The 25,856-nt window shown below is 43.0% G+C and overlaps 1 protein-coding gene across 1 annotated transcript in view; it reads right to left on the reverse strand.

Annotated features, from left to right (window-relative positions):
- Positions 1–300: 300 nt before the first annotated feature.
- The window catches only part of LOC148500919 (lysosomal-associated transmembrane protein 5-like), a 32,641-nt gene continuing 7,085 nt past the window's right edge, over positions 301–25,856 (reverse strand). The window contains exons 2-8 of the mRNA XM_088451173.1: positions 23,450–23,534; positions 19,561–19,637; positions 18,956–19,084; positions 18,748–18,876; positions 15,257–15,349; positions 3,904–4,002; positions 301–1,530 (exon numbers count right to left, since the gene is read on the reverse strand). Coding sequence (XP_088307299.1) covers positions 1,456–1,530; positions 3,904–4,002; positions 15,257–15,349; positions 18,748–18,876; positions 18,956–19,084; positions 19,561–19,637; positions 23,450–23,534 — 687 coding nt within the window. The 3' untranslated portion in view covers positions 301–1,455. The remainder of the gene's footprint in view (positions 1,531–3,903; positions 4,003–15,256; positions 15,350–18,747; positions 18,877–18,955; positions 19,085–19,560; positions 19,638–23,449; positions 23,535–25,856) is intronic.

The following is a 25,856-nucleotide window of genomic DNA, read 5'->3' on the forward strand; positions in this document are numbered from 1 at the left end:
TAGGCTGATGCTATTCAGTATCAGGTCCAGTCTTGTATACAAATGTGTGCCTTCCCCCATCTTAGAGTTAATTGGCCCAACATTGAATGGATTTCATGGTAATAATGTTACCAAGGCCCACTTATCAAATTAGTTTGTATCCTTATAATATTATTAATAATCAACAAATACTCTTTAAATATAAATATGAGTAGTGCCCCCTTTTAAAATTATTAATAACATGTTGCCACCTTATAATAACATAAAATATAAAACAAATTGCTTCCTTCTCCTTATTGATAATAATAATTTTATTGGTCCAAAAAAAAAACATGTTGCCACCATAAAGAAAAAGAAAAAAAATCTCATTCTTAATACTTCCACCTGATCCCATATAGTTCAATGAGATTTAAAAATTAGAAATAATGATCATCTGCTGGTGTGTACATGTGACCCACCGATTGCCCATACACATGCTGTGGGACCCGGCAGTGATTGACAGCTCAACTGGACAGGCAAATTTAAATGAGGCACATTATGGTCTTCAGTGTTGGCTGTATTTTATTTTGAAGATAAGAATGTCTCACTGCACTGTTGTGTTTCTTTACAGAAAGTCACATTTAGGCTATGTGGGTTTGTTTTTTGTTTAAAAAAATCTTATTGTACTACATTGCATCAATAACATGGTAACAAGCATGATTTATTATAGGGAATTTTTTTTTTTTCAATGACAGCAATTTTATTTAATTTTATTTTTTTTGGGGTGGTGGACCCCAAAAAAGAGGGCACTACTTTTTTACATTATCAATATAGTGGCAGTGATATTTAAATTTTATTATAAGAGGGGAATGTTTTATTTTAATTTTTTTTAAATGGAGCATAATTTAGTTTTTTATTTTATGGAGAAATACTTTATTATTTATAATTTAAAAGGGCACTAGTTGATTAATATTATAAGGCCTCAATAAAAATAAATTAATTTTATAAGAGGGCAAAATGAACATTATTTTTACCCTGGTACCCAGGATTTGCCCAAAGCTATTCACTTTGTTATCTATATTTCTGGGTTGGAGGGTCTGCACGGTCATATTGTATGACCCACTGCCAGAGGTCCAGACCTAACGGTGAATATTATGGCTGGAATAATTAGAAAAGATGTGAGGGTGGGGCTACTTTTTTCTATAATTGTTTTTTTCACAGCTGCTACAACGAAATTTATTGTTTTCCAACAGTTTTGCCTCTATTGCATTTAACAGTTTTCAAATCAATGGAAATCACCAGAAACCTTCCGCTTTCCAGAATTTTAGGCTCATACATTTCTCCCATTGTCTTCACATTATTTAGATCTATAGATGGATATATACCACTTTGCACAACTATTTTTGTCTGTATCAATTAAATGATAAAGAGATGTCATTATACCTAAAATGTTTGTTCTGGCCAGAAGGTCTAACTTTTGCAGCTTAGTATTGTAGGTTAAACAGTAGAATAGGGAGGTGGGCAATCTTTGGATTCTATTTTAACAGCCTCTTCATATGACGGCAGTGTTACCTGTAACACAAAAAATATCAACAAACAGGATGGTAAGAGCCAATAATATGTGGAATTATTACAGAAGAATCAACAAGCAATGTTGTCATGTTTCACATGAAATTAAGTGTTCACTGCTACTCAATGTTTTTGGCAATTTTTATTTTATCATGCAGAATGTTTGTTTTTAATAAATCTTCACTGTAGCTTTTACAAAGCAACATAACCAGAAATCATAAGGCTGTCCCTGCTCTAAAGAACTTGAAATATTTTTAGTTATAAGTCAAGTGAAACAAATATAGATAAGAATATTGGGGTATACTGACTAAAATAATTGATCAACATTAGAGAGTTAAATGCTGTTTGAAAGGTATTGTGAGAGAAGTGGGGAGAAGTGATACAGTGGGTTCAATCCCATTAGTCATGAGTTCACTCACAATGTAAGTAAGTGAAGCTGTGACTCGTACATTTTTAAGGTTTTGAACAAACATCTGCGGGTCTTGGATGAGATTGGGCAACAAAGGGGTCGACTTTTGGTACCCATAGTGTTTGGGGCATACTTTTCTGAGATGAAAACTGCTAATAAGTGTCATTCATCACACCTCTAATAACATTCCAACTCTATAATGTGCCTGTGGTGAATACATCATGATCCAGCATTCAGCATTCTGATTGCCCATCCCCCTGTTAAAACACTGTGTGTCCAAATCTGTACTGTGTCTCTGTACCTATACCATCGGGTCACATGCACAGCATGTGTCAGGTGCATGCACATATGAAAAACATTGATTCAATTCGTGCTGCATCTGAATCAGAACCAAAATGTGTACAATCTCTTTTTGACAAATATTACAGCTTTAATAGCTGCCTAGGTGAATAAAGGCTAATACATTTTTAGGGGGTCTATTAATGAAAAGGTAGATGAAGACAGGTGTTTTCTTTTTTTGCAAGATTTAAGGATTCTCTCTATTTGTCAAGCCTCACAGGATGGTATGGCCAATGCTGGGTATTGCCGCTGGTGGCCATTGCAATGGCTGTCATGCAATAGCTTCCCCAATGAAAGCATGGAATGCTAATTAGTGTAAATTTAGGAAGGTCAGCTGTGGTATCAGTTCCACGAAATGTTATTCTATTCTATATCTCCCCCTCAGAATGGCCAAAGCAGGTTAAAAAAATATATCTGCTTTTTTTAATAAAAATAAAGCATATTTCATGATTGCATTATATTAGGATAATTTCCTTTTTTCCTATTTTTTATTAATGTTTTTTTCTTATTATTATTTTGAACAAATCTGCAAATGGAAGCTGAGAGTGTGCTTCCTGGTGCAGTGCTTTTGTGGCAATACCAGGTAGCTCATGAGCAGTAGGAACCCCTGTAAGTCTATGTATTGTCAGGGAGATGAGCATCGCTCAGCTGCTTTGGGAATTTTATTTTGATAAATAGCCGTGAAACAGATTTAGACAGTTTTAACATTGCTGCCAAACTTTGCATATATCAGAATACCATACTCTGGGACAGTGTTTCCCAAACTCATTTCTGCTGGTGTATCATGTGGAGAAATCACAGTCAATACACATCCAATATGGGCCAGGAGATTAGGAAAGTGTGCTGTGTCCTTCCTCTCTGCACTGATTTCAGCAGCAATGGTGAGTGTTGCTGATCATCATATATAAAGGGCATGGGGAAATCTGATGATATTTTAGAAGAGGTCAGATGGCATATAGAGGGCATGTGGGAGGATATTATAGACAGGTAAAGGGCATGCAGAAGAGTCTAATAGCATATAAAGGGCATGTGGGGGAATCTGTTGGCATATAACGGGCATATGGGAGATGTGTGATGGCATGTAAATGGCAAGTGGGGAATAGGAAGCCAAGGATGGTGGGGCCCAGAAATTACCCTGACCTAGGCCTGTCTGGGGGCCCGGGAGTGCAGAAGAAAAGTCCCCATGATGTCATGACCATTTCCCCCTCTGTGCGTGGCACAGCATTGTCAAATGCTTCATGACAGGAGTTAGCCATACCCTCTTTGGTGGCAAAGATCCCCAGTACCTGGGTCCACAGCAGATGTCGCAGCAGCTTTGAGTTGGCATATAAGGGACCTGTGTGATGGCATGTAGAGGGCAAGGTGGTGTGTATGTAAAAGTCATATGTGAGATACTGTATGTGATTGCTTGTACAGTAAGGGGCATTTGGGGGATGTGTAATGACATGTAAGGGGAAGGGAATGTGTGGCATGTAAGGAGCATTTGGGAAATGTGTGATGGTATATATAAGGGGCATGTGGGGGATGTGTGATGCAGCAGGTCAGAGGCTCTGTTATGGTGCTAATGATGTAATCCTGACCCCCCAGCAAGTGTTTCCTTGATGTGCCATGTTAAAGTCTTTTATCACCTTTGAGAAGTCCTTCAACTGAGGTGCACCTTTTGATTTATTCTCTTTTGATGCATTTAATGACTTGAAGACTCTCCACATGCAGCAGATCATAAGTACCTATAGACAATGAATGAAGTGGTTTATTTATTTACATAAATTGCATACACTCTGCACAAAATAAACAAAATATCCACTTGAACATGTAAATTAAGATAAAGATAAAAATAAAAACAAATGTTTCTTTAAAACTATAAATATTTCCCTTTCAAAGACTGTTATCAACACAATCTATTTCCCAATCAGTGTCCTAGGGACCTATTTGGTATCAATTGCGACCATATAAACGATCATTTCTTATTGCCACATATCGCAGATGTAAGAAATTATATTTAGTGCCAATTTATCAAAATCCTCCTGCTGGGACAGTGGCTCCAATAAGAGCTCATCCCGGCAAAGAGTGAAAAGCAGTATACAGTAGCAAGATCCATCTCAGGTGAGAAGTTAGTCTATAGGCTACAAAGTCATTAGCTATCAGGCAAAGCTTTTAAAGGCTATGGTGTCTCTCAAAGGGAGATGTTTTGGATATACTCCTTAAATACTATGTGTCCATACGGACTGAACGAATCATATGAAATTACACCCTTTTTATAATTATTACTTTGTTTTCCCTTTGTCTCGGATCTTGATCTCTAGATTAATTTTTTAATTTTTAAATTGATATTTTATATAGCTTCTATTTAAATGAATTTTATGCATTGTGTTGGACTTATTAATTATAAGTCTTTTTTATATTGTGCATTTTATTTAGGTTTTATTATGTAATCTATCTGGTCTTTATCTCTATTTATTGTAAATGAAGAACTTACATGGATTATTTACCAACTGCACTGCTATTAATGTCATTATCGGAATAATACATGAATTTCAGTATGTATTTATCTAGAAGAAAATGGCGCTGCCCATATAGGTTGCTGGGCTACAAGAAAATAGCCGCCGACATTAGGTGTATCTTAATACAGTGTTGGAATACACAACAACCGCCTTTGTGTTTCGATGGCATAATTAGCCCGTTTGGACATAGGAATGGAAGCGCTTGCTCACTGTGTCCACTGGTTACACAGGAGTTCAGCGCATAACTAGTTCCAAGTGTCCCCTTGGTTATTGCGAGATTTGCAGATCTCGCGCATGCGCAGTGACATCCAAGATGGCGCTGCCCGGCGTTTGTTGCCGGAAACACCATAGATGCTCCTGTCATTAAGTTCCACACTATAAAAGGGGCTCATAGTGAGCATTCTGACGAAGTCTAACCCAGTGAGCTGGGTTTAAGTGATGAAATGCGTTGAGGTGCTGTGCGGTTATCTCATGCTTATTGTCTCTCCAGAGACCCACCTACCTTTAATGTAAGAATTTTGTTGTCTTCTTGTTTGTTTCTTGTGTCACATTAAAATCTCAAAAAATTCTGCATTTTGAGAGCGCAATTCCTTCTGTATACCTACATGTTCCACTATTGAATATACGGGGAGGAGCAAGCGGGGACCAAGCGATTGTTCAGAATTCTAAGGCGTACCTTGATAAAGTTATCTGCTGATATTGGAATTCATATTGAGAACGAATAACACGTTGGCTCCCTAAAAAGACCCCCCTGATGTGCCTTTTTTAAAAATTGATGAAGGTACACTTAACACTTATCTTCTACATTCAAATATTTCTAAAATACTACACCAGAGAGTGCCTTTTCTCACCTCCCTTTTAGATATATATATATGTATAATATATATAAATGTATAATATATATATATTAGGGATGAGCGGGTTCGGTTCCCTGAGAACCGAACCCACCCGAACTTCGGGGATCCGGGGCGATCCGAGCCCAAGCTCGGATCTCCCTGTCTGCCCCGGATCCCTCTCCCGAGGCAAAACCTCGAGATCTGCTGTCGGATCTCGAGGTTTTGCCTCGAGCGGCCATTTTAAAAAAAATGCCTTTGCCTTTAATGGGCAAAGTGCTGATTGGCTGACAGAGCCGTCTGTCACGGCTCTCAGCCAATCAGCATTATGGTGCTCATTTGCATGTAGCACGGACTCGTGAGATCCGTGCTACATGCATCTGTGTGATTGACAGTGACACAGAGCACAGATGGGTCAGTGAGACCCGTCTGTGCTGCTGTGTATTTCAATGACACAGATGCACGCACGGACCAGGAGATCCGTGCTACTTGCATCTGTGTCATTGACACAGAGCACTAACGGGTCCGTGAGACCCGTCTGTGCTGCTGTGGTAAAAAAAAAAAAAAAAACCTGTGTAAAAAGAGAAAAAAATGGCGTGCCCCCCCCAAAAAAAAGAGCAACCAGCCCCGGGCATTAGTGACCCAGTGCTGGGTGTGCTTAAATACAGGGGACAAACGACATAGGGGTCCCCTGTACTTAAACACAACCGGCACCGGGCTAGTCAGAACCAGAGCTGGTTGCCAAAATACGGGGGACAAACGACGTAGGGGTCCCCCGTATTCTGCGCAACCAGCTCTGGGCTCTGATCCGGTCCTGGTTCTGGAAATACAGGGGAAAAAAATGAGTAGGGTTCCCCTGTATGTTCCAGAACCAGCACTGGACTTTTTCTAGCGGGGGGCTGATGCCACAGCCAGGGGAGCCCTTTCACCGGGCCCCCCAGCCGCAGCATCAGCCCTGACCGCTAGTCAGCCCAGGCCGGGGATCCCTGGAGAGCTGGGGACCCCCCCAATAAAGGGGTCACCCTCTCCAGGGCTCCCCAGGCCCATGCTGATAGCCCGGGGCTATCCCCGCCACCCCTGGTGGCGGTGGGTGGCGGGTTGATTGTGTGGTGTGGTGTAAATAAAGAATATCAAACATTGTCTTTACAAGTAGAACTGCAAGTCCCAGCAAGCCTGCCCCGCATGCTGGTACTTGGAGAACCACAAGTACCAGCATGCAGGGCATTAAGGGCCCACTAGTACCTGTAGTTCACCTGTAAAAAAATGTTTAAAAAAAACACAGGACACACACACCGTGACAGTATAAGTTTATTAAACATACATACACACACACACATGTACACATACTCACCTATGTAACCCTGTAGCATCGGTCCACTTGTCCGGTAAAGTATCCATAGGGGACCTGTGAAAAAAAACATACTCACCATCTCCTATGCGAGGTTCTGTCCTCTTCGTTCCAAAGTAGGCATCCCCGGACTTGGCAAAAAAAAAAAAACGAAAACGCGATCCACGAACTTAGTATCGTTCTATAGAACGGTACTTCCCGAATGAGAGCTTAGCGGCGGGGTATCACCATGGAAACCCCGCTGCTAAGCGTTCATTGGCTGAGAGAGGTCATCTCCCGTCTCTCAGCCAATGAACGGCTCCCTCCATTGTAGTCAATGGTGGGAACCGCAGGGTAAACTTTAATAACCTTGCGGCTCCCAGCATTGACTACAATGGAGGGAGCCGTTCATTGGCTGAGAGAGACGGGAGATGGCCTCTCTCAGCCAATGAACGCTTAGCAGCGGGGTTTCCATGGTGATACCCCGCCGCTAAGCTCTCATTCGGGAAGTACCGTTCTATAGAAAGATACTAAGTTCGTGGATCGCGTTTTCGTTTTTTTTTTTTTGCCAAGTCCGGGGATGCCTACTTTGGAACGAAGAGGACAGAACCTCGCATAGGAGATGGTGAGTATGTTTTTTTTCACAGGTCCCCTATGGATACTTTACCGGACAAGTGGACCGATGCTACAGGTTACATAGGTGAGTATGTGTACATGTGTGTGTGTGTGTGTGTATGTTTAATAAACTTATACTGTCACGGTGTGTGTGTCCTGTGTTTTTTTAAACATTTTTTTTACAGGTGAACTACAGGTACTAGTGGGCCCTTAATGCCCTGCATGCTGGTACTTGTGGTTCTCCAAGTACCAGCATGCGGGGCAGGCTAGCTGGGACTTGCAGTTCTACTTGTAAAGACAATGTTTGATATTCTTTATTTACACCACACCACACAATCAACCCGCCACCCACCGCCACCAGGGGTGGCGGGGATAGCCCCGGGCTATCAGCCTGGGCCTGGGGTGCCCTGGAGAGGGTGACCCCTTTATTGGGGGGGTCCCCAGCTCTCCAGGGATCCCCGGCCTGGGCTGACTAGCGGTCAGGGTTGATGCTGCGGCTGGGGGGCCCGGTGAAAGGGCTCCCCTGGCTGTGGCATCAGCCCCCCGCTAGAAAAAGTCCAGTGCTGGTTCTGGAACATACAGGGGAACCCTACTCATTTTTTGTCCCCTATATTTCCAGAACCAGGACCGGATCAGAGCCCAGAGCTGGTTGCGCAGAATACAGGGGACCCCTACGTCGTTTGTCCCCCGTATTTTGGCAACCAGCGCTGGTTCTGACTAGCCCGGTGCTGGTTGTGCTTAAGTACAGGGGACCCCTACGTCGTTTGTCCCCTGTATTTAAGCACACCCAGCACTGGGTTACTAATGCCCGGGGCTGGTTGCTCTTTTTTGGGGGGGTGCACGCCATTTTTTTCTTTTTTTACACAGGTTTTTTTTTTTTTTTTACCACAGCAGCACAGACGGGTCTCACGGACCTGTCATTGCTCTGTGCCAATCACACAGATGCATGTAGCACGGATCTCCCGGGTTCGTGCTACATGCAAATGGGCACCATAACGCTGATTGGCTTCCTGTCTGCCACTGCAGTGCCACTCCTAGATGGGCCACGTGTTTGTGCCGCCCCCTTGTGTCGCTTAGCATAGTCATCCAGCTTCCTCGGTACAACCTTTTGGCCTAAAAACAATATTGTGAGGTGTTCAGAATAGAGTGGAAATGAGTGGAAATTAATGTTATTGGGGTTATTAATAGCGTAGGAACAAAAAAAGGCCCATTTATGTGATTTTAGCGTTTTTTTTTTATTTTTTAAGAAAAAATCCAGATCCAAAACACAAAACCCAGAACCCAAAACACGGAAGGGTGGTTTTGGCAAAACCAATCCAGATCCAAAACACGAAGAAAGATCCAGATCCAAAACCAAAACACAAAACACGAAAAGTGTCCGGTGCACACCCCTAATATATATATATATATATATATATATGTATAATATATATGTATAATATATATATATATATATATATATATATATATATATATATATATATTAGCAGCAAGGATAATCACTGGCGGCACTCAGCGTCTCAAGAAATAGAGTGATCTTTAATCCAACGTTTCGAGTGTAATACTCGTCACCAGGGATGTGTATTACACTTGAAACGTTGGATTAAAGATCACTGCATTTCTTGAGATGCTGAGTGCCGCCTGTGATTATCCTTGCTGCTCTATAGGGGTTCATACCCCAAGGAGGACATCTGCGCAAGTACACCTTTATCTAAGAGGAGTGCCGAAGATTTGGATTCATTATATATATATATATATAAAATTAACCACATTGACTCACAGGAACGTATGCCCAGATGCCCTCCACACAACTAACTTGTGAAAATATAAACCAGGACTGTCAGCTCTCTTAGGACTTATACAAATCAATAAATAATGCTATAAGCGGCTCCTTTGTTCTGACATTTCGGTTTTAAACCAAAGCTTTATCCATATCATTGGAGCAAAGGAGCCGATTATAGCATGATTTATTGATGTGTATAAGTCCTAAGAGAGCCTACAGTCCTGATATATATATATATATATATCTCTATATCTATTGACAGAATTAACCACCCTCGGTTACCAGGTGGGTGGCGAGTATTACACTCTGACCTGAAGCAGGTTCAATGAAGCAGGTTTAATGAGAGAGTACCACTTCTCTTCCATAGATACCATCTCCATTAGGACTGCTTCCAGAAATTTCCCGGGCTGGGTGCGGGGGCCCTGCCTATTTTTTCAGTCCCGAGCCCCACAATTTGTGATGGCGGCCCTGGCTCTGACTACCAACATCACTGCCGGAATCATACCCAATCGCACATGAATAGTCTCAGGATGCTTTACTGTTGGCATGACACAGGACTGATGGTAGCATTCATCTTTCGTTGTCCGGACAAGCGTTTTTACAGATGCCCCAAACAATCTGAAAGAGGATTCATCAATAATAATAACTTTTCCCTAGTCCTCGGCAGTCCAATCCCTGTACCTTTTGCAGAATATAAGTCTGTCCCTGGTGTTTTTCCTGGAGAGAAGTGGCTTCTTTGTTGCCCTTCTTGACACCAGGCCATTCCCCCAGAAGTCTTTGTCCTGTGTCATGCCAACAGTAAGCATCCTGAGACCATTCATGTGTGATTCATGTGTGGGGTTGCTTCACAGCCAAGGGAGTGGGATCACTCACAATTTTGCCTAAGAACACAGCCATGAATAAAGAATGGTACCAAAACATCCTTCAAGAGCAACTTTTCCCAACCATCCAAGAACAGTTTGGTGATGAACAATCCCTTTTCCAGCATGATGGAGCACCTTGCCATAAGGCAAAAGTGATAACTAAGTGGCTCGGGGAACAAAACATCAAAATTTTGAGTCCATGGCCAGGAAACTCCCCAGACCTTAATCCCATTGTGAACTTTTGGTCAATCCTCAAGAGGCGGATGGACAAACAAAAACCCATAGATTCTGGCAAACTCCAAGCATTGATTAGGCAAGAATGGACGGTCATCAGTCAGTGGCCCAGAAGTTGATTGACAGCATGCCAAGGTGAATTGCAGAGGTCTTGAAAAGAAGGGTCAACACTGCAAATATTGACTCTTTGCATAAACTTAATGTAATTGTCAATAAAAGCCTTTGACACATATGAAATGCTTGTAATTTTACTTCAGTATACCATAATAACACTGCCATTGCATTCATTTTAACAGTGTCCCGAGCAGTGTGCGTCAAACAGCAATGGCGCAATAGAGCTTGTCTTCCACCGATTCCTTGCCACTGCGAAAGCGTGCAAACCAATCATACACACTACTCACAGCATCCTGCCCGTACACTTTCACCAACATTTTCTGTGTCTCCGTCACTGATTTACCCAATTTGAAGGAGAACTTAAAATTGTGTCGTTGCTCCATTTTTGTTCGACGCGCACTGGTCGGGACAAACTGTTTAAATAAATGCAATGGCAGTGCATGGTGGTCTCGAGCAAACCATGACTGGGGGCATGTCCAGACATGTCCATGCATGTCAGCGTGCATGAGCGACCTTGTTGCGAGCTTTGCATACAGATATATCAGACCATTTACCAAACTTTTTAGACAGACCACACGTGTGTGTGTATGTATATACATATATATATATATATATATTTATATAACAGTTTGATGAGGGTAAGGTGCAATCAGGGAGATTGCTAGACTGTTCAGAGAGTCAGGGATATTGCGACCATTTCAGGAAGTCTCCCTGATAATCAGATAGAGTTGCAATACAAAATAGTGATTGCTCAGATCAACAATGGTTTTTTACAGGTGTTTGCAAAGGGAGGGGTTTACTGTATACTAGAAAAAAAATTCCCTCCAACACACTGCAAGAAAAAAACAGCAAAAAGACTTAAATAATACATGATAATAGAAATGTAGAGATCTTTGTTGCATATATTTGCAAATAAATTAGGTTAAGCAACGGGCTGTGTCAAGGCTTTTATGTACTGAGGGCCTGATTCAGATCCGGACGCTCTGACAGAACGCCCGCTCTGAATCAGGGCCAGCCCTCTGGTTTTTCAGAACGGCCTCCTGGCCGCTCGCATAGCTGTGGGTGACCACCCACAGCTACAGCGAGCGGCCATGATGATGGTCGCAATGGTCAAGACCATCGCGACCATCAGGCTTGTGACGAGACCCTTGTGGTAGGGTCTCGTTGCCGCAAGCCCAAGAGTGCTTTCGGCTCTAACAGAGCGGAAAGCACTCCCACTGACATCACTTGTGATGTCAGTGGGGCCGGCCCCACGGGAACGCCTACCGTTTGGGCAGCCACACCCCCTGCCTGCCCACCAAAGGGGGCGTGCTGCCGATAATGAGTGACAGCACGCCCCCTTTGGTGGGCAGGCAGGGGGTGTGGCTGCCCAAACGGTAGGCGTTCCCGTGGGAACGCCTCCGTCTGGGCAGCCACACCCCCTGCCTGCCCACCAAAGGGGGCGTGCTGTCACTCATTATCGGCAGCACGCCCACTTTGGTACAAGACCCGGAGCGACGGTTTGCCCGTCGCTATCCAGGACCCGCGCATGTGCACGACGGAGATTCAGGGCCACCATCGACCCACTTGCGAGCGCATAGCGCTTGCGAGTGGGTCTGAATCAGGCCCTGAATCTCTAATGCTACATGATAATAGCACCCATTCTGGTTCATATAATTGCATACTGTTGTGCCACATGATAACAGCACATACATAGATACAGATGAGAGTCAACTCATCTGTCGGTACCCCAGAGACCTCCAAATAGCACTACAAGAACTAGCACACCATCCCAATGCTGGCCCCATCCATGCCTATCAGAATACCAATACAAAATAGTGGTTGCTCAGATCGGTATGCAGTCGGGAAGCCAGCGGACCTAATCCCGACAGCTGGCTTCCTGACTTTCATATCCTGGCAAAGGTCTAAAGTCAGGCATCGATATGCCGACGCCTGTCATTAGACATACACCAGGAGCCCGACGCCCGGCATCCCGATTGAAGGGACTCCGGGCGCGGATAGCCGCGGGGAGAGGAAGGGTTAGGTTTAGGGATCCTGGGGGGGGACTTAGGGTTAGGCACCCCCCGGGAGGTTAGGTTTAGGCTATGGGAAGGGGGGGTTAGCGTAAGGCACCCCCAGGGGGCACTTAGTGTTAGGCACGCCCCCCGTGATCTTAGATTTAGGCGGTGGGGAAGAGGGGTTAGGTTTAGGCACTTAGAGGGGGGATTAGGGTTAGGCACTGGGACGGGAAGGTTAGGGTTAGGCACCCCTAAGGGAGGGTTAGGGGGTAGAAATAGGTTAGAGAATACTTACCTTTGATGATCGGGATTTCCTCCTCTGCCAGGATGCCACAGCCGGGATTCCAACCGCCGGGCATGGGTCCGGCGGTAAATCATACCGATTCCCTCAGATCAACTTAATAGTTTATCACAGGTGCTTGTAAATGGAGGGGTTTATTCTATACTAGAAAAAAAAAATTTTCTCCAGCACATTGTGAAAAAAAAAAACAGCAAAAAGACTTGAATACTACATGATACTAGAAATTCAGAGATCTCTGTTGCATATATCTTTGTTGCACACTGCTAATAAAAACATTGTAGCAGGCACCCGGCAAATGGACATTGGCCCTCATTCAGAGCCGTACGCTCTGAGCAGAGCGCACGCTCTGAGCAGAGCGCACGCTCTGAATGAGGGCCGCCCTCCATAAAAATGGAGCATCCTCCTGGACGCTCGTATAGCTGTGGGTCACCACCCACAGCCTATACGAGCGTGCAGTTTGATGGCCGCGATGGTCGTGACCATCGCGACCATCGAAACTGCGAGCCGGAGCCTGCGGTTGAGGTTTTCAACCGCAAGCCCCGGAGTGATTTTGGCTCTAACAGAGCCAAAATCACTCCCACTGACATCACTAGGGATGTCAGTGGGCCGGCTTCTGACGGGAGGCGATCCCGTGGGAATGCCCCCGTCAGGGAGGCACGCCCCCGGCACGGCCACCAAAGGGGGCGTGCTGTCAATCAACATCGACAGCACGCCCCCTTTGATCAGACACAACGAGCGAAGGACTTTCCTTCGCTCGTCGCGTCTGGCGCATGCGCACGACGGAGCTCCCTCCGTCGTGCGCATGCTCAGTGCAGACCATCGACCCACTTACGAGCGGACAGCCGCTTGCGAGTGGGTCTGAATCAGGGCCATTGTCTTTTGAGGACAGGAACTGGGGACCGATACAGGCCTTTAATCCACATTTTAAGAGCCCGCAAAGCTTACAGAGCCTGTCAGTATCCACAGCAATTGTGAGTAGGCACTACTGAACATACTGTTCAAACCCATAATGGAGGTAATTATTAGCAGGGGCGTAAGATGGGCTGGTATAGATTCTCTGTAGTGACCTAAGAGTACAGGGGAGGTGTAACTATGTCCCCTAATTCATACTAAATGAGGGGTGAAGCCATATCCCTTCTGTGGCCATACCCTTCATGCACCCAGACCTGCAGAAAGTCTCAGCATCCCTGATTTTATGTACTACAGCTTACCTGAGCTATAGGTCTGACTTTCAAGTGCCTAACACTGCCAGGAGTTTCCGGGCAATATCTTCTGGTTGGCCAAGTGGCACAGTCAACCAGAAGATATTGTGTGCGATGCTGTGCTGCCAAATGTAGCATGGCATCCTACATCGCTCTGTCCTCCCCTACATTGTGTATGCACTTACCAAAGCAATGATATAAACATTTTTTCAAGAGCATACTTATTTACCCCCAAAATAACAAAGGTAAAAAGAACATGCACAACTTTCTTTTGTAGTCTGAGAACTTAAGATATCTGCATGGTCCATTCCATTTGCAATGAACTCAGGAGCAACATTGCCAATGCAAGGATAACCGGCAGACATTTAAATAGTGCACCATGGGCCTAATTCAGCAGAGGGCACTAGTGCACTGCTGAACGCAGATTCCCGATGGTTGGGAATTTGCGCATGCTCCAGACCCATACTGCACATGTGCAGTACGAGACAGCGATGTTGGACGGAGTTCGGCAGCAGATTTTCAGTGATTGACAGTCTCCTACCGTTTCGGGGTGGGGAGGGGACGGCAGCGACGGTCTCTATTTCCCAAAGCAGAGGTGTGTCGCTGCCGTTGGGGGTAGTGTAGAGGCCAGCTTCTCCTTTGGCTGACAGATATTTCCTGGCCTCTTTTAAGCATCTGCGATCGCCGGGTTCAGTGACCCCATGGTCACTCAGCTGGCCGATGGACACGCAGATGATCCGATGCTGCATTACCTTGAGCTGCCTCCTGTTGCATTACCATATTACAGCTTTCGCAGTTGATAACATGTTAGCATCTGCGATAGCAACTCTATCTGAGGCTGAAATCACCCCCCATATTACATAATGCTCATATGCTATTTACACTACAAGTCAGTATGCATGTGGTGAATACCAAATGTGCTTTGCAGTTGAAAAATTTTACAGATATTGGGAATGAGTTTTCTGAGATTTTATTGTGTTCAAATAACTTTATGCAACTGCTATTGGCCTTTTAATAATAGAATACTAGGCATCATGCATTGTTTATTCCCACCAGTCCTCTGTGCTGAAATGGAGCTAAGTATGGGGTTTATGAAGCAGGCATGGTATATATTGCTCTTGCTAATTACATTGCAGTGATTTGCTGACTCATCTTTCTCTCACTAACTCAATCTGATTAAACAGCTCACTGTAACAAGACTGAAATCTTACCTTATATAGGAACACAGCAGTGTGAAGCAAGGTGAGAATTACGAGCCCAGCAACGTATTTCTGAGAAGGCAACTTGTTCACTTGAAAATAATTCTAAAATAAGGAGCATAATTAATTACTATTTCACACACATAGATAAACTGTAATGGTTTTTTATAATCCAACAGATTTAGCATGAAGAGTAAAGGTAATAAGAGAAGTCCTAATCAGACCAAGTAACTAGCATATGGCACATTGTTGTACTGGGGCATAAAGGGGCCACCATGGGAATGCAATGATAGAGGCCCAAACTTAAAGGGTGTGGAAAGCCACTCAAGGGGTGTGGCCAGCCACCACAGAGGCTTGGCTAACTATTAGTGAGTGGGCCCCTTTATAATATATAGTAAATACTAATGCTTGAATGATAATGTACCAAACTGATAAAAGCAATAACTGTGGATACACTCAGGGCCATATGAAGCCTGTGGGGGGCCTGGGGCACTTAAGACACGGGCCTTCCTCCTCCTTTCTGCACTGCCCCCCTGGCTGTGACCTTTGTGTGCACCTTCTTCCCCCACACCTCCATGAGGCAGCAGAACCTTCCTGCACCCCTGGGGCAGACTCCATAGCAGATGGATTCCAGGCAAAGTACCAGTTTTAGCACCCCTCCCCCACTCCAATCCATCCATACTTACCCTTTACATGCCAGCATGTTTATGTCATTCTGTTGATTAAAGCTGGGTACACACTGATAGATATATCGCCCACTCCACTGAACGGGCGATATATCTGTAGTGCATCGGCGGGTATGTATACCCGATATGTCTGTGAACTAGGTCAGCCTTGCAGCACAGCCGATGACGATATATCTGAAAGATATATTGGAGCATCTGCATGTGTGTACTGGAGATCCGCCGATCATCTGTACACTTGCTGCAGTGACCCGCCGACAGTGGCATCTCAACTTGACCGGCAAATGTAAATGCCCACCCAGCTGTGATGTCAGCCCAGACAGCGCAGACACATCTGGCAGACGACTGGTAAGTGTACATGCACCCGTCAACCAGGTACTGTATGTAGTCAGCTTAATGTTTTGCTACACATACACACATTATACGCAACCTTATAGGGAAACACATGTAATTGTTCTCTTATTTTCCAGGAGGGGAAGAACATTGAAAACTGGAACTGAGGACCCATGGGGTACACTTTGCAGCAGCGTATATGCTTTGTCACTTAGTACATCTACTCCTGCAGTTATGCCCAGACGCAGGAGACCTTCACAGAAAAGTACGGAACAGCTGTTCCAAACAAATCCCTTATCAAATTGCTATATGACAAGTTTCAGGAGACAGGCAATGTCGCAGACGCAGCGAGAAGCGATCGTCTGAAGGTGTTAAAAGAGGAAAAGTTGACTGAAGTATGAGCTACATATGTTGTGAGTCCCTGGAAGTCCGTGCGATACCTTTCAAGTCAGTCAGGGCTCTCCAGAATTGCAAGCGAACATTCAGAACTGTGTCGATGCAATTTCACGGGAAACATTGCAAAGGGTGTTGGGACCCTGACAATTAACATAATAAATAGAGGACCTGATTCAGCAATGAATGCACAGGAGAGAACGCACGCACTCGGCCGATGTTTTTGGACTGCGCATGCGTATGCATCGCAGTGCGCGTGCGCGAACTAGCCAGTGCGATCGTGTTAGGGTACGCAGACCACATGCAGTGTGTACGCAGACCCCTCCGATATAGATTGACAGTAGTGCCGTTTGTGGGTGGTGATGGGGGGTGGTCAAGCGAAAGCAGGCATTATAACACCGTTTTAGCGGCGTGCATAGTTAAGGCAATGTGGCGGCATACGCAGCCATACCATACACAGGAAGCAGCCAAAATCCTGCGGCAGGTCAGGTCAACAACTGTTATGCTAATGGGACCGATGGTTTTCGATGTTACTGATGTTTACGCTATCTTGCGTGCTGATCAGGCTGTGAGTAAAGGGAGATGGGCGGCATAGTATGGGGCTGGGCGTCTGCATCTTGTGCTGCGGTCTCTGTGTGTCTGCATTGATTAGCATATTCTCACAGCGGACGGGTGCGTGCGTCTGAATCTGTGCGTCTGCATCCGTGCGCTCCTTGCTGGAGCAGGCCCAAAGCCCTAACTGTGCTGGTTACAAACACTGCTTTGTTGTATAGCCACATTCTGCTTCAAAACTAAGGGGTCTATTTATCAAGTCCCGAAAAACCCTGTCGCAGGAGAAAACTGATCTTTTTTCACCCGAGATAGGGCTCTTAGCTATTTATCAAAGGTGGTGGCTATTGTTGACTATTACCAGTGTTTGGCATCTTTGGCAATAGCTTTCCCTTGCTTTTGCCACTCAACAATTAACCACTGTCATCCAATCACTAACGCCATTTCTGGATGGCGATATTGGGGCCGGTAAGGTAAAAAATATTTCATAACATAAATAAAGCATTTTTTCCTTTTTTAAATAAATCAAAAAATAAATTTAATTATATATTCTGCATATACACACCCAAAAAGACCACTCATAAGAATTTATTAAACCACAGGTTCTCAAACTCGGTCCTTAGGACCCAAAACAGTGCATGTTTTACAGGTCTCCTCATAGAATCACAAGTGAAATACTTAGCTCCTGTGGACCTTTTAAACTGTGTCAGTGAGAATGACTACAACTGTGCACCTGCTAGGAGACTTGGAAAACATGACCTGTGTGGGGTCCTGAGGACCGAGTTTGAGAACCACTGCATTAAACTTTAGAAGTACTGGACTCCGCAACAGTGAAGCTTCGTATTTGTTTGGACCGATTTTCTCAAGCTTGTTGCTGGTAGCATATTTCATTTTAGTATTGCTACATCTTACTAATATGCCACTAGTATTTAACATCACTCACTGATCCAGAGGGTTCCCCCTCCACAGTGCTGTGATGCATATCAGTGCCGGCGATGGCTTACTGATTAATGTGCATAAGCGACAGCCTTCTGTGCATGCACAGAGAACCGTAACCCTGCTGTTTGTTAAATATTGAACTGATGTTTTAATCCCTTTTAGAATAAAAAGGGGTTTTGACATGTTCTTAAATGGAGCCCTAAATGTCTTTAGATACCCAAACTCAGTCCTCCAGGCACTCTAACGGTCCAGGTTTTAAGGATATCCATGCTTAAGCACAGGTGATTTAATTAGTACCTCAGTCAGTTTGATTATACCATCTGTGCACTAGAATGGATATCCTTAAAACCTGGACTGTTAGGGTGCCATGAGGACCAAATTTGGGAAACCCTGCTTTAAACTATATCCGATTTTCAAGACAATAACTGCTCATCAGTTTCATAGAAAAAAGCAACAGTGTCAAACAATCATTCTATTAATGTTATCTCGTACAAAGCTTTACTAGTGTCAACATATCTTGGCAAAAGAATATTTTCAAATAAAAGATTTGACATTCATTCACATCCACCTTTCTAGGATTGATAAATATAATTGGCCATAACTTACCATGTAGTTTATAGACTTGAGATTTAAGTAGGTTGGAAATTCAACGTAGCAACTACAAAATGTCATTAATCCGAGGCTCATTTCAAAACAACCCCAAGCTGATAACTGTGATGGAATCTTGGACATTGCCTGGGAGAAATTGACATTGTTTATACGGATGCATGTAATAGAGGTACACAAGAGCTGATTGAAGCAAGTGCTCACGTACCATATTGTTTTCTGAGATCATTTGTTTGGTGGAAGGCATCTCACGGAAAATGCTACAGAACGTCAGAAAACTCAGGATGAAATCCATTATCTGTAAAGCCATAAATGGTATAACCATATATCCACGATTCTAAAACATGGGATAAAAAAAATCTATAGTAAAGAAAAGAATGAGAAACTGGTTCTAAAAAGAAAGGAAACAATAGTTATTTGACTGGTAGATGATCACAATCTCAACTGTGCGCAGTTCTCCTTTATATGCACGCTCCAAGACTTGTCAGTCCCATAAGACTCATATCTTGATATTTTTATACATGATGTTGACATGTAATGTACTGTAAAAATAATATTTAGACTGGATAATCCCCAAATATCCTGACTTTCAATGAACATACTGTAGTACAATAGAAGTAATTATATACTTACTGACCGTTTTACTCTCGATTTTCTGGAACTAACTGATAGATTGCTACACATTTAGGTCTGGCCTGATAAGCCTTATCCAGTCATATTTTAAATCCAATATAAATTCAGCCTCAGTCATAGCACTCACTCTAGCACATGGAATGTTGTAATTACTTAAATTAAAGAATGTAATTCACATACCAGTACAACACCACAGAACAATAAGATGCTGATCAGAAACAGGCCCACAAGAAGGAGGTAGCCTGAGCTTACATATGCTGAAAACAAGAGGACAAAAATCAGAAATACAGTACATGGTGAAGTGTATCTTGAAGTATTAGATTTCAACTTTAAAAATTCTACCATTTCTTTAAAGTATACATTTGTATCAATTATTCCGGGAAACCTATTTACATTTCATTAATCAGGTTTTACTACAATGTATCGTTCATTAGACAACCAGATGGGTTAAAGATAAATAGGAAAAATCTGGTAACTCCTCCCAGATTGCTGAATGCCCTGCATTCTAAACCTACTAATCTGTATATATTCATGAAATGGTAAAGAGACATTTAATCTGAGTAAACACTGGCAAAAGGCTCTTTCATGTCTTCTCTCCATCTCACGAAGGGTTAACACTACAGAAATCAGAGATTTATCCTGCCTAGAGATGGACAATGGTTATTAACCGTCGATGGTTAACCACTGATGGTCGATGGTTTTGCCAACGATGGCAGAAATCCCATGGTTCTCCACCATCAATGGCACAGAGCACCAACATTTTTTTTACAGCCTGGTGCCAGGACACTGAATTTAGCTGCACACCCTGATGCGACCTGTGAAGCCCCACCTCCACCTCTGAATGGCCCATTGCCCAGTGACTAATAGAGCAGGGATGACAGGGACGTTTTAAGAGAGGTGGGGGCCTGTGTGCAGACTCAATGCGGGGCCCCCTCCTCCCTCCGGGGGTGCCATGGTGCACCGGGTGCAGTAGATTGTGGCTTAGTGCCAGAATCTACAGCGCATGCATCCGGGTAAATGCCGTCCGCGCCGAGTCACCATACACCCTGCATCCATTATAGATATGCCACTGAGGGATGACCATTGGTGGGGTGAAACCATCGATGGTTAACCGCCGATGGTTTCATGTCATCAAGGTTAACCACCCATAGTACCATCAATGGTGATCATTGATGGTTAACTCACTGATGGCCATCCCTACTCAGGTCTTTCCCTACTTTGCACTTAAACCAACGTTTTTCAACCACTGTGTCATGGTACACAAGTGTGCTGTCAGTAGTCCTCAAGTGTGCCACCAGAGATGCAGAGCCATTCCCCCCAATCACAGCCGCTGCCAGATTCCTGGGGCATTCAAGACTGGTGGTGTGGCACCGCCAGTTCTAACTTTGGGCCATGGTAGCGCTCGGCCCTTCCGGCTTACTCACATGCAGCTCGGACCATGACCTATGCAGGCGCAGTGATTTGAACTCATAGGTTCACACAGCCGCACAGTCTGTGGCGTATCTATAATGGGTGGAGTGTGTGCGGGGCACATGGGCCCCCTGGTCCAGGGGGGCACCGCACACCCTGCACCCATATTGTTTTAAACTTACCTGTCCGTGGTCCCACGTTGGGTGTCAGCGCTGCTCAGAACACCGGAAAATGGCCGCCGCGGGCTATTTTCCTGGTGTTTTGCGCATGCGAAATAGACTCCGGGCACACTCTAGTGCCCGGAGTCTATTAATGCTCTGGTGGCTGGCCAGTCGCATCAGTCGGCTGCCATCCACCGGGGAGAGAGGAGGGGGCCCAGCACGGGGAGTGCACATGGCCCCCCCCCTCTCTTAAGACGCCCCTGCGCACAGTGCTCCTTGCTCTGCCTCACTGTTGTGACTGAGGGCCTGATTCAGAGATATACGCTAACCCGATGGTTAGCATACATCTCCGATGGTGAGTGGTCTGCGAATGCGCAGGACCCGCTCTGCGGATGTGAAGAATGGGTCCTGCAATCTTGCCCACAGACCCTACCAAGCTGCAGCATGATTGACCTCAGCTGCTATGCTGGGATCACAGATGCATGCAGCAAGGAGGTGTCTGTTTCCTACAGACATCTCCTTCTGCATTAGCATTTTAGATGGACTGAATTGTACAGCTGCATGTGTGTGGCTCTGCAATTCCATCCATCTCTGTGGATTTTTTTCTATGGGGGCTAATGTCTTTACTTTTGTTCTGCGGGGCCAACGTGTTTGTTTGTGTGTCTGTTTGTTTTTTTCCTGTGGTGGCCAAAATCATTTATTTATTTTCTGTGGGGGCCAATATCTTTTTTTGTGTGGGGGCCAATGTGTTTGATTTTTGTTCCTGCGGGGACCAAAATCTGGAAATAATAACAAATACCTGTATTAACATATATTATATATATGTTGATATTTGTTATTATATATTATAGTTTAAAACCAAACACTAATTTAAAAGCATAAACCCTGCCATTAATATAGGCGAAATAGCCTTATATCATTCAGTTTAATGGCTAGTGAAAGTGCTTAATGTCTAAAGTGCATAAGTGAAAATAAATATATATACCAATATATAAATAAGAGATAATTTATTCTAAACACAAAAAGTTCATGACAGATGGTTCCCCCATGCACATTGGGGTAAACCTGATAGCATAAATACAATAAAAACAAATACAATAAATTAGTAAAAGATGAGGAGAAAACTGCTTATCTGATTAAAAGATATAGAGATTCTGCATAAGTCCTTAGGGAAAGAGCTAGGTCCCAACGCATTTCGTCCGCTGACTTCTTCCTGGGGATCCCCAGGAAGAAGTCAGCGGACGAAATGCGTTGGGACCTAGCTCTTTCCCTAAGGACTTATGCAGAATCTCTATATCTTTTAATCAGATAAGCAGTTTTCTCCTCATCTTTTACTAATTTATTGTATTTGTTTTTATTGTATTTATGCTATCAGGTTTACCCCAATGTGCATGGGGGAACCATCTGTCATGAACTTTTTGTGTTTAGAATAAATTATCTCTTATTTATATATTGGTATATATATTTATTTTCACTTATGCACTTTAGACATTAAGCACTTTCACTAGCCATTAAACTGAATGATATAAGGCTATTTCGCCTATATTAATGGCAGGGTTTATGCTTTTAAATTAGTGTTTGGTTTTAAACTGGAGTTATTTAATATTTTACATGTGAATGTGTCAATAATATGCACTTTATTTAGACTATAAGTTGGTTTTCAATATATGTTAATAGCGGTATTGTCGCCCTAAGTCAATCTCCCCTTTTTCTCTAAAAATTTTTAGTAGTATTTTCACCAATACTACATTTTATTGATATGGAGCTGACACCCTTTTAGATATATCTATTTGGGCTTATCCGCATTATTTATACGAACATTTTAAATTGTTCACACTTGTCACTAATATTCACTGGCGCCGAATCCACCCCCCCTTTTTATATATTATAGTTGATTAAAAAAACTGATAGTGTGCCTTGGCAATTTAAAAATTTGATCAGTGTGCCGTGAGTTAAAAAAGATGCGAATTGCAGCTTAACTATGGTTACCAATCAGCGAACAGTTTTGCTTTTTGCCACTAGGTAAGGCCATCTTCAAATGGTGTTATCTATTATTATTATCTTTTATTTATATGACACCACCTGTATATCTTGCTTCTAGCCATCAGTTGGGACTAGTCAAGCCTCTGGATCCCCACCAGGTTAAACAGGTATGCGTATATAGACACGGCTGCCACACATGTACATTTCACATTCACCATGTTGAATTTAAGCAATAGGCTGCTTGCAAGCCATAAGAGGATGCCACCAAGGAGGGAGAAACTGCTGTGCATGGTTGGATGTTGCTGGACAGTTGAGAATTGATGAATGTTTGCAACGCTTAAGCATTCTAGAAGATGTGCAAAATTAAAGGTATAGCCGTTTTATCAAAGATAATATACCCCTTATTATTATCCTGTATATCTCTGGTAGACTATTTGTGATTGTTAAAGACAACTCATTGTTTGAAACCACAATTGCTACTAAGAAATATTATTACATAACAGTCATGTGCTCACCAATCTGGTTATAGTCACTCATCTCAATGCAGCAATTCTTCCTTATTTCAACTGAATATGCAATAAAGAGAAATGCGCTTATTATCTGTAAAAAAAAAAAAGGACAGGTTTAGTAGTGGGTATCAGTGGCATAAGGTCTACAGTCTGTTATGTCCACAACGTGACTTGTGACAGAAATAGGTATGTGAAGCCAACCCATGATATGGGCTTGGTATATTATTTAGACAGTCATAATGTTGACATGTGAATGTCGACATTGAACATGCTGACATATCCATGATGTCAACATTGACCATGCAGACACATATGTTATTTTGACTTTGTTATGATGCCGACATGCAGGTTTTCTTCTATTGTGTTTAACGGCAAGCCTAACCCTACCTCTAAACCTCCTGGAAATGTCAACATTTCCAATGCCGACATTCTGTCAATGAAGATGTTTGGTTTCTGTTACTGTCAACATTTTGCAGATGTCGTCAGTAATAATGTCGACATTTTCACAATTTCAACATCATCATTATTGACCTGCTGTTGACACTGTGAATGTCGACATCTTAACAACTAACATAGTGATTGCATACCATTTAATATATGTAATGTGAGATGTATTTTCCGCTCTGACTCATGTCAAATGCATTTAAAAGTAAGTGTGCAGATATTACATTAGGAATGAACATCATTGAAACATCATTAAAAGTAAACAGACTTAGCTCCGCTCACTTGTCTAGGGATGCCACCTGTTCTGATACTAGACACATTTTTTTCTAAAGCATGTAAATGGTAAGAAGTACTGTAATATATTTACTATGTTACCACCGCAGTAACAAATGTGTTTGTGGCTGCTCTGCCAAATATTTCCACCATTTATTGTTCCAACTCACTTAAATTCCTAAATTTGTACAAAAAACAGACAGCAGCAGGAGTTTTAACCTGTAACAACGATTTCATCCACTTTTTAGTGTGCATCTATAATTGATGATATTGGAAAAAATGGATCTAATCACACCAACCATTATTAAGAAAAATCTGTTTATTTCACCTCCAAGCACATAAATTTCGGTGCAGTTCTAAAAGCACACTATTCTAATAGCGGCCAAACAGATGTAAGTATATGCACAACTCTGTACACCTCCCAAACAGCTGACCAGAAGGAGAGCACTGGTGGGCTGGAGCAAAGGCAAGTCAGCGGCGAGTGTCCGTAATATAAATATATATATATATATATATATATATATAAATACTGACACAGTCTGCCGGCACTCTATCAAAAACAGAACAACTTGCTCCGGTGCACATAAGTCGTGGTAATCCAGCATCCAGAAAAAACGGCACTCAGGAGACAACAGCAATGGCAAAAAAATCAACATGCCTTGGTACTCATACTTGCTGTGACCTTGACAAAAAGTGTTTTACCCACCTATGGTAGGTGCATAGACAAAATATGATATTTCCACCATACTTATTTAGTTGCAAATCAAGGTAGAATGATCAGTCCGTCGTACAATTCCTTTAATGCAGTGGGTGCTTACTGTAGGTGCACACAAAAGTTATTGCAAAGTTTTAATAGGTATTAAGTCTAAATTCAGCCAAAAATATCTGTCATTTTTGCACTATACTGTACCCAGCCTATCAAATATATACTGCTGTATATTTCACACTCTAATGCTCACTACTCACCATCACCACTGACTGGAAATGTTTTCACCTTCAGTTTCAGTGGTAAGGTAGCAGTTTCCATTATCAGTTAAACTTAGACTCCCCTGAGAAATACATACGTAATCTTTGGGACAGGATGATCGTAGTATGGTTGCACCTGCTTAAATTACTGTAACCATAGGATCCAGCTGTATTTATTACATGACTAGTAATGTCTACACTTACAGCATTACATTACAAGCATAACACACCTCCAAATTACACAGCATTTTTAGCGTTATATTTTATGCATTTTGAAACACACAGGGGAAAAAGTCCCATAGCTGGCGATCACACCCAATACTGCATAGTCATATACAGTACATCAACAATAGCCTTATAGCAGACTCCCACAGTGACAGGACTTGTTGGTTTTAAGTCAGAGAGCCTACAAAGAAAAATCAGCCTAATCACCACATAATATATCGTACTATACAGTATATAGTATATTTTGTCGACATGATCATAATGATGACATGCTCACAATTACGACATTGGCCATGTCAACATTCATCATGTCAACACTGATGAAATGTTGACATAATTGGAATGTCGACAAAACGTCCCTGGTGGTCTAGTGGTGACTTACCAGGATCTTACCAGGTCCGACTCCAGCAATGTCTTCTGGCTCTGGCGATCAGCTGATGAGGATTTCTGGTGGATCCAGTGGCGCTTCCGTCGGTGAGTCTTGATAACCCTAGGCTTCTATTAA

The sequence above is a fragment of the Taudactylus pleione genome, unplaced genomic scaffold (genome assembly GCF_031769625.1).
Source record: "Taudactylus pleione unplaced genomic scaffold, aTauple2 ptg000539l, whole genome shotgun sequence".
Taxonomy (NCBI): domain Eukaryota; kingdom Metazoa; phylum Chordata; class Amphibia; order Anura; family Myobatrachidae; genus Taudactylus; species Taudactylus pleione.